The sequence below is a fragment of the Gadus chalcogrammus genome, chromosome 7 (assembly GCF_026213295.1).
Source record: "Gadus chalcogrammus isolate NIFS_2021 chromosome 7, NIFS_Gcha_1.0, whole genome shotgun sequence".
NCBI lineage: Eukaryota > Metazoa > Chordata > Actinopteri > Gadiformes > Gadidae > Gadus > Gadus chalcogrammus.
In genome coordinates this window covers 14,486,088-14,496,712 of record NC_079418.1, presented here as the reverse complement: position 1 = coordinate 14,496,712, position 10,625 = coordinate 14,486,088, and the positions used below count along the sequence as shown (strand labels likewise).

At 45.1% G+C, this 10,625-nt stretch overlaps 1 protein-coding gene and 1 pseudogene across 1 annotated transcript in view; both read right to left on the bottom strand.

Annotated features, from left to right (window-relative positions):
- LOC130385987 (protein phosphatase 3 catalytic subunit alpha-like) overlaps positions 1-273 on the bottom strand; it is a 13,225-nt gene extending 12,952 nt beyond the window's left edge. Inside the window, exon 1 of the mRNA XM_056594775.1 lies at positions 220-273. Within this exon, the coding sequence (XP_056450750.1) occupies positions 220-273 (54 nt within the window). The remainder of the gene's footprint in view (positions 1-219) is intronic.
- Positions 274-9,122: 8,849 nt separating this feature from the next.
- LOC130385349 (ryanodine receptor 1-like) overlaps positions 9,123-10,625 on the bottom strand; it is a 67,639-nt pseudogene continuing 66,136 nt past the window's right edge.

Sequence of the window (10,625 nt, the reverse complement as noted above, 5' to 3'; positions counted from 1 at the left end):
GCTCACACACACACACACACACACACACACACACACACACACACACACACACACACACACACACACACACACACACACACACACACACACACACACACACGCAAACTAACAGCCCCCCCCCCCATACAATCACACACGAAAGTTAACAAACACTCACTAACCAGTACAATAGTTAGAAAGAGAAGCTGGCTCTGACTCTCTAGTGTCATGGTGTCTGACGTTCCACAGCTGGCTCAGACCCAGCAGCTGTTTTCCCAGAGAGGAAGGATCCATCAAAACAGTTTCTCACACACTCACTAAAAACACCCCTCTAAACTCACCACCTCTTTTTCACCCCTTCCTCCTCACCCCAGGGGTCCCGAGCAGGCTGTGTGAGGATAGGGACTGAACCTGACTGTGATACTCGCTCCCAGGGACAGATTGTTGCTACAACGGTTCAGTCGCTCAATGCGGGACAGAGGCAGGCTCTGTTTGGTTCTGATGAGGTCATTACCGAGGAAACACAGATGGTAATACATTACCAAAAACCTCACTAAACCTCCATCTCCGCCAGGTTCCCAAAGTGTAATGACATTATAATGTGCAGACATCCGGTTCGGTAGTTAATTGCTAATGAATAGCCCTCTCTCCCTCTCCCGCTCCTCATAACACTAACTCCCATATCCATGAAAAATGAGCTGGCAAACAATCGATGACCTTATGCTGCCTTTCTCGCAAAGCACATTTCAGCTCCTTTTCTGAACCAGCATAAAGAAAACAACCACATTTATTTTGAGAACCCCAGTTGGATCATTATAGCTTTGGTCCTGGTTTTATAAAGCGGAGAAGGGAACGCCATCGTCCCGCGCGTGAGGGGACTGTTCTCCCCCCGGCCTGGCTGCGGGTCACTGACTCAGAAATGTGAAAAATGTGGCGGTTTTCGTTGGTGGGCCGCGGCGGGAGCAGCTTTGAGAGGCCTTCCAGGGGCTTTTCCGGGACCAAGGCTTCCGATAGGTTCCACAGTGGAGCCAGATGGGAAGGGGGAGGAGGTGTGTGTGTGTGGGGGGGGGGCTCCCTAGGGTCCCGGTACCCTGTGGTTTGTGTGGCTTCAGAGTGTCGGTCTTACTAGCTGACCGAGAATAGGACCTCAGCAGTAAGCTCCAGCACACTGTGTTCCTCTGAGCTGCATGGACACAAGGCGATGTTGTTTAACTCTTACGCACACCAGGAGCACAGCCCCCTCCCCCCCCCCCCCCCCTTCCCCTGTCGCCTGGTCCCCTGGAGGAAGGAGGAAAGGGGAAAGGTGGGGCCCGTGTGTGTCACAAGGGCTCCAGTCTGGGAGTGCACCTCCAACCACCCAATTGGAACTTAAGTCAACACATTCATTCACACACTGTGTGTGTGTGTGTGTGTGTGTGTATGTGTGTGTGTGTGTGTGTGTGCGTGTGTGTGTGTGTGTGTGTGTGTGTGTGTGTGTGTGTGTGTGTGTGTGTGTGTGTGTGTGTGTGTGTGTGTGTGTGTGCATGTGTGTGTGCGTGTGTGTGTGTCTTTGTATGAATGGACCGCAGTGTTACTTTGATCACACAAACGCACACACATACTCACACATACTTACTCACACACACACTTGCCCATATGCACACACACACAGACGGATACACACATTTCCTCTCTCACACACTTACACCTACACCCACCCACCCACCCACACATTAACTCACACACCACATGCTTTCACAATGCTACTGCTAAGCAAACATTCTCACATTCACTGTTACTGAGGAAATGTTGTTAACAAAGTCTGATACAAATGTCTGTGGCGTGACATTCCATTCGGTCTTGAGAGACTGTAATGTTTCTCAATGGACAGGGACACAAAATAAATTAATAAATTCTGAAAAGTCGAGTAGAGGTTACATTTATTTGACTCAAGGCTTCACCTTCAAGTATTCTGGCTCCCTAAATAGTGGACTACTTAATACCACTTCTTAATAGCAAAGTAGGCTGCTACACTGTGAACTCAAACACACTTATTTCCGTAATATATCCAAAGATGGATTGCAGTCTTCTTTATCATCAGATTCTTCCAATAAAGAGATTTCCCTGATACTTGTTCCCTAGAGTTTGTACGTTATAGTGTTCTCTGTGTATGGAATATGGAAGGAGTGAAGAAGTGAGCCAAATTGAACAGGGCCCATATTAACCTGCACACGTTCCACTGTAGGAAGAAGAAGAAGAAGAGGTAGAATACTGTCGCTGGTGTTATGTGATATAGTGCTGCATTGGGGCGGCAGTGAGATGTGGGCAGCATATTTTTGGAATGATCTGATGTTTCTCTTTGAAGATGGATCAGTCTGGTAAGACACAAGGTCTGATGGGAGAACAGTGGAATGGACACTGAGTTACTCATACACACACAGTTAGAACAGTGGAATGGACACTGAGTTACTCATACACACACAGTTAGAACAGTGGAATGGACACTGAGTTACTCATACTCTCACAGGGAGAACAGTGGAACGGAAACTGAGTGACACATACACACACACAGGGCGAGCAGTGGCCGAGTTACACATAAACACACACAGGGCGAGCAGTGGCCGAGTTACACATAAACACACACAGGGTGAGCAGTGGCCGAGTTACACATAAACACACACAGGGCGAGCAGTGGCCGAGTTACACATAAACACACACAGGGCGAGCAGTGGCCGAGTTACACATAAACACACACAGGGCGAGCAGTGGCCGAGTTACACATAAACACACACAGGGCGAGCAGTAGCCGAGTTACACATAAACACACACAGGGCGAGTAGTGGCCGCGTTGCAGGGCCCTCCCAGAGCTACCGTTCTCTGAGTCATTATTTCAGTTCCATGTCATCCCGCCTTTCCGTCCAACCCGTTGGCTTACAGGACAAATGTTTTCCAATGTTGGTAACAATGCAACAGCTGCACAGATAACATCCCATAATGACACAGTTGATCGCAGAGCATCCAGGTCACACACTTTTTATGCATTTGCCATGTACTCTACTCTTATTTTGAAAAGGGCTTCTGTGACTTTATGAACCCGACAGTGGAGACAGACCAGAGATGATGTACATCCCGTTACCATCTCTATTTCTGTGTCCATGTGAACGTGTTTCCGTGGTGCCTTTTACAGACGTGAGAGGGTGAAGTCAGACAGGAAGTGGGTTGGCACAGGGAGCCCAAACGGGAGTCGAACCCGAGGCGTGTCTCCCCACACAGTGGTCCTGACACTAGCGAGTCGAACCGGGCTTCTTTCTGCCCGGTGGCTGCGTGGAGCGGTTCCCTTCTCTCCCAGACTAACGTCAGTGTTGTGGGCTGTGTGTTGGTCTGCAGCGGTCCTCCAGGCCTGCGCCCTGGTCCTCTACCCCATCAAGTTCATCGACGGAAACGTCCTGCAGACGTACCACGAGTTCAACTGGGGCTACGGCCTGGGCTGGGGCGCCACCATCTTCATGCTGGGCGGCGGCATACTGTTCTGCATGCGCACGGACATATACGAGGACGGGATGTACTGAGCTAGCACAGTGGCATACACACACACACACACACACACACACACACACACATGCACACAGTAATGCACGCAGTAATGCAGCATACACACAAACACGCTTTCCTCCGCTGAAGGTGTGCTGTGTCCTTTGTTCATTTTAGATAGAGGGTGTTAAGATGGATACTGCTCCTATTTGGAGCAGTATCCCCCCCCCCCCCCACCCCAACACACACACACACTCCACTCCACTCAAGGTTGCCCTGGCAACGGCCCGTGCTTGGGTGAAAAAGGTTTCTGGACAGAGATTGGCTGCTGCTATGGTGGAACGCTTATGAATGAGTTGAGGAGGATATTTATAGATGGACTGTACATACAGGATTGTTTTTCCTTTTTTTGTTCTTTACTTTCTCGTGTAATATATTAAATTTTTTTATTTTATTTCCGTGATGTTTTTAGTTACTGTTGTCGAAAAAGGCGTTATTTATCTGTTTCAAAATAAAAGCATAAGCATTGTGTCAATCGTCTTAATGAAATGTGTAGTAAATAATAGCGTTTAATGTTTGGTGTTGCTGTAAATATGTCTTTAGTGTATTTCTCATCGATCAGTAAGATATGAATAGTATAAAGGTATTTTTGCAAACATACTCATAAAATTTGTTTTCAATAAAGGTTACTGTTTACATAAATGTGTTTTATACCTGGCTGCTTTCTGAGTCTACTTTTCAGTATTTTTATTTATTTTTTATAATATTGTTCTGGTGTGTCAAAATGGGGCAAGAAAATCCCAGAAACACAGAGGCGCCAATGCGACATTACCACGCACGCTTTCCCCTTCAACAGTAAACAAGTAAAAACGAACCCTGTTATTAGCAAAAGCTACTCACACAAACCTTTGTTCCATATTATTACATCCTAGTGGTCTATAGTCCACAACAACCGCTTCAGTGAGACAGAACGGCGCATGGACCTGACACATGGTCAATGGACTGCATTCAGCGCCTTTCTAACCTGTGGGCACTCCAAGCGCTTTACAACTGCGCCTTAATGGCATGCACACGTCCATACAGCCACCGCATTGTCAACCATGCAAGGCAGAAGCAAGCTTGTCTGCAGCAGTTAGGCTATTATTTTTTCTCTCAGGGACACCTCGAAACTTAGCATGGAGGAGCAGGGGATCGAAGCAGCAACCTTCAAGCAGCCAGGGACCGCTAACCGGAGTCGCGATAATAATAATAATTGAACGGTTTCCCATTAATATTACGGTGTGGTATGTGTGTGCATGGGTGCGGCAGTTCTGCGATGGTCCTATAATAGAAGTGACCTCTGGGGAATGTGTGACCCGTATAGTGGTGGTTATAGGTGACAGGAGGGGGTGGGCGCATAGCGCAGACAGAAGGGACAGAACCCGAAACGTGTGTGTGTGTGTGTGTGTGTGTGTGTGTGTGTGTGTGTGTGTGTGTGTGTGTGTGTGTGTGTGTGTGTGTGTGTGTGTGTGTGTGTGTGTGTGTGTGCCTCCCCCTTTCCACACCGAGCTGGTGTCATCAGTAGGTGAGATAAACGCTGTTGTCTCTCAGTTAAGCATTTCTGTTAATAAAAACTCATTCTGTCTGTTTGCCAAGGTCGGTTAGAGTCTGCCATATAACAACTGAACGCACTCTGCATGGATCTTTTCGAAATTTCTCTTTTCTTGGAATGTTTTGCAGTCTTAATACGGTGTTTTTCGATTTTTCCAGTCTACACTGGAAAAATCGAATATAATAGTTAAGCAACTATATTTTTCGGATATTCCCCCGTTGTCTTCTAGTCTGGATTTCGAAACTGTTACGTAACCATATTTCTTGTTGTTCTCCTCAAAGAAAAAAACGTCAACACTAATTAATTCGTTACTCAATGTACTTGTTGCTATGAAACCAACAGACACAAAAGTCATTCCTTACCAGTGATTCATGTAAATAGACATTGCAAAATATCTTTAATATCTTTAATAGAGTTTGCTGTACAACCACACCCACTGCATTACAATTTCTTCCACAGGCCCCCTATTGGCCACATTAGGTCAATACAGAAAATAATGTTTGTAGATCAAAAAACTCTCAGTGGAGATTATACAACGAGAAAACTACTATATATTAACATGTATAACAAAACAGTATAAAGTAAAAGGATATCACAAAATGTTTAGTCACATAGTATAGTTTGTATCTTGATTCTGTTTGCCATCATTATGAGCTGTACCCTACAGAGGTAGGCTATTTCAATTGGGATTAGAATTGATTTAGATTGGTAATGATAAATGATCAATTTAACAGGGTTGTTCACCAATTATGTTAATTTATGTCTGAGTTATCTCAGATTTTCGTTTGGTAAAACAGTTAGTACACTGCAGTCTGGTTAGCAGGACTGGTAAACCTACCCGTTTCAAACTGTATTTATACCCAAGATCATACTAAATCTGAACCTATTCAAACTTATTACCTAAACATCTAAGCCTAACCCTATCCCAAAGTTCTTTAGGCTAAACTCACCCAAGCTTCTCTTAACTAAACCAACTCAAATTGACCATTTGAACTCCAGCACTGTGTGCATAATGAGGTTGGTGTGGTTCTCCCATGGACGACCACAGCGCCGTTTCCAGGCCTTCCCCTCTGCTGCCCCTCCTGCATCCCAGAACCAACGCAGGGTTCTGGGGAACACATCATCCAACAACCCCCCCCCAAAACGCTGGGTTAATGGATACACCAGCGTGCGGAGAGCGAGAGACAGCACGAGAGAGAGAGAGAGAGAGAGAGAGAGAGAGAGAGAGAGAGAGAGAGAGAGATCTTACCTACATCCCTGCTACTTTGTATTACACTTTTCTAGTACCTCTAATCGTGTGTGTTTTTGTCTCCTTTGTGTTCCTCGTTATGTCCTCTGCTTTGGTAATGTCAATGTTACATATTTCCCATGCCAATAAAGCTCTTTTGAATTGCATTCGGTGAGAGGGCGCCCCCCAGGGTGCAGTTACCAGCCTGACCCTGCGATCTGAGAAACACTGCAGGGACAGATTCCAGTTACTGATCCTGGGGGACACAACACAGCCAGCAGCAGCAGCATCACCACCACCACCACCACCTCCACCACCACCACCACCACCACCACCACCACCACCACCACCACCACCACCACCACCACCACCTCCACCACCACCACCTCCACCACCACCTCCACCACCACCACCACCACCACCACCACCACCACCACCACCACCACCACCACCACCACCACCACCACCTCCACCACCACCTCCACCACCAACACCACCACCACCACCACCTCCACACCACCACCACCACCACCACCACCATCACCACCACCACCACCACCAATACCACCACCAACACCACCACCAACACCACCACCACCACCAACACTTGCACCACCGGGGGGGGGGGGGGGGGGGTACTGCAGCACCTGCACACGATGGTTTACTTTATTAGTTTACACAAATGAATGAAGGACAACTTGCCGTTGCCCTTCCTTTGAACTGTTCTGTCCTCAACCTGCTATGAAGACGGGGCAACTGCAAGGATCTCAGCCTCACAAAAAGACAAGGACAATCAAACAATAAAAACACCTCTTAGTACTAACAACACCAAGAAGGACATCATAATTCATCACGCAAACAGATGAATATTAATTCTTACCTCATTAACCTCATTCAATTCAACCCGATAACACACAGAATACATACCATAATGCAGAGGAAAAACATGAACGATTTCATGACATACAAACGTGAAGGAGGAACAGCTTCGCTGCTATACTATATAAATGAACCTTCGGGTGCCTTTCTAGGTTCTTGTTACCTGTGGCTGAGGCTGAGAGGGTCCGCAGGTCAATGTGCGTCCCAATGAATGAGAGCAGAGCAGCTCAATGGACCGAAGCTCAGGCTGTGGTGATATATGGAGATATCCCTTCCTCCAATCCACTGTCACCCGAGGCCCCACAGAAATTACACATTAACCTCTGCAGGCCCCTGACCCTGGTTGCTGATCTCTCTGTCAGATCTCTGGTTAGTCCTCCTACACGCTGTATCTATAGGGAATGGCAACTTGGAGACCATGCATGGGTTAACTCTTTTAATAAAGGTTAAAATTGTCCCACACACATTAAAGGAACCGCATAAATTAAACACAACCTTCAAATTGTCCCATCCACATATGTATGTGTCCCTGGGTTTTTCAGTACATATACATGTGTGTGTGTGTGTGTGTGTGTGTGTGTGTGTGTGTGTGTGTGTGTGTGTGTGTGTGTGTGTGTGTGTGTGTGTGTGTGTGTGTGTGTGTGTGTGTCTGTCTGTTTCACACATATCATGTTAATATGTTTATCTGCCGTTATCTTCAGTTTGAAATCAGATGCTGTGACTATTTTGCAGCCTCTAAAAGATTGATGACTAGAACATGGAAACATGGCTTTAAGTAATTGGCCCTCTGCACCAAAACCAGACTCCCGTAAACTATTTAAAATCCTCATGAAAGAAAGAGTCTGCATCTGTTATGTACAAATAATTCAACTCTGCACACATAATTCAACTATGCAGTGAAATTATCCCAGAAATGGCTGCTCCTCTGAACCTTCCCCTGAAGTGAAGGGTCATCTACTTGTAGACGACCCTTCACTCCCTTGCCCCAATACGTAGCTGTTCTAATTATAGAACTGCTCAGCAGAAGACAATGCTGTTGAGGAAAGGCCATAACCATATAGGCAGTATTCATAATATACAACTCATGAATGATGTAAACAGAATCAACTGGTGGTGGGAAGCATTCAGGTGGCAGCAGCTGACCTTGTATCTGCCAGCGGTGAATATCAAACACGACCCAACCAACAGATGGCTGCTTTCACAACCTAAACAAACTGATCCTTAACGGTTACTTGCAGGTTTGAGGCTTTTCCTTTTTACCTTTAAAACAAAGTATGGCTACTGCCATTTGTAAGAAAAATAATAATAATCGGTTAAGCTCCCGTGACCTTTCACCTGCGCTCCATGTCAATATATGGACACCTTTAGCCCCTGCACTAAAGATATATATTCATATATATATATAGATATAGCCTACTTCAACACATATAGCAGTCAGGAATGTAATTATTGATTTGGTTTAATGGTTGGAAAACAAATGCATCTATTATTTCTTGCAAATTTGATGCAATTCTATCTACATCCCGAAGGCAAGCAATAAATGAAATGCTATGGGGTAGCTCTTGCTGTCTCAGGCCTATACTATGCCCCTCCATTAATTTTATTCGGCCCGAATAAAATGAATGGGTGGCTTGCCTCTCTCTACCTACCTACCCGGCTACCTGCACAGGCTCTGCACGTGCACTCGATGCGGACTCAAGCTAGAGAGCCTCAACCGTTTTGAGGGGCGGCTGTGGAGGAAGGCCTGAGGGAGAAGTGGGATCTTTATGGTAGAATACTTTAAAACGAAAATCGAGCTTGCTCTAGCTGGCTTCTCCAAATTGCCTACCCGAATTTCTATTAGAAATAAAATTGTATTTGACTGCCACCTAGTGGCCAATGATACAGAATGTTTTTCATAAATTAAAGCATTAACAAACACATTTATTCCACAACTTCTTAAATTTCAGTCTAAACTTAGAAACACACAAATTAACCATAAATACAAGTATGAAAATAGTTCAGTAAATCAGCTGCAACTGTGTTTACATTTAAAACATATTTCAGCACACAATTTACTGTAGGCCTACATATTTGATAGAAATAATGGCACACCATTACTTTTTTCCAAACAGTGCAATACTAATGTGTATAATCTCCGTAACAAATTATAAGATCATCTATTCACCAAAGAAAACATATTTATTGGTGGTCTTGGTTAAGCAAAACGGCTCTCAGGTTAAACGCATCAGAACACAAGAGGTTATCCTTGAAACTGGCTTCATCCAGTTTACAATATAGCATTATCTGGTATACAAAGAAAATAACTCTTATGTTGTGATGTCACTCATCACTTGCACACAGAAACACAGACACGTGCAAACACATGCATGCGCGCACGCACATGTTTGGACGCACATGTTTGGAACGAATCAATCCTTTCTTGAAAAATCTTCAGCCAAAGAAATGTTTTGAAATAAACATTAGCATACCGTGCGTCACTATTAAAGGAATAAAGGCTCTTTGATCCATTGATAAATCCATGATTTATTCTTTAATCACATTTTAATCAAGACAAAGATATATTTTATGCCTTCACAATAAATAGCAATGAACACAGACTAAATAAAATAAAATAAATTAAAATCAAACATTTGACTCCTACAGCTGGATCACTTGGTAGAAGGAAAATTACAATACAACATGATTACTGCATGTGTTTTGGATTGACAATAGAAATGTTTGTTGCATTGGAGAACAAGAAGCGAACATGGTACTGTAACTGAGCTACACTGTAACATCATGTTGCTACTCATTTAGGAGATTTCCCCCTTTAAAGATTGTACAAAGATTAAAAACTTTATAACACAGCCATAGTATTCTTTATAAAACAGACTTGAACGACGCAGCTTCCAACTGGGGGGAGGCTGAGTATCATGACACCCAGAACAAGCAGTGTTTGTAAGGAGAGGTCTCGCAGGTCAAGTGATCGTAAAGATTTAATTTACCCACTGGACAGCAAAGATTGTGAGCCTTTTGTAAGCGCATCACGATGCGAAGCAAGGACACAGTTGGCTGCCAGTGGAGATCGGTCGAGGTGCTTTGTTGATAACCAGTGTTTTGCCAGCCAATACATCACCACGCGGTCATCTGCACAACCGCTATAACAGGTACTGGTATATATGTAACAACGGGTAGCTGTGTATAACTACACACCCTTCTGCATAACTACTAGTAGTTGCGTATGAATCTGGATCCGATCGTTCCCGCTCAGCAGCGGCGTCTTCCTGCTGAGGCAGCGGTTGGTAAAGGGATCTGGTGGTTGTGGGGGTCACTAGGAGAGCAGGTCCTCATATTGCTTCCTGAAGCAGTCCCCAGCAGGGTAGAAGTCCCAGCTTCGCTCCTGGTACATCTTCCACACATACGACTCCTGGCAGCCCAGGGCGTGGACAGGGGGGG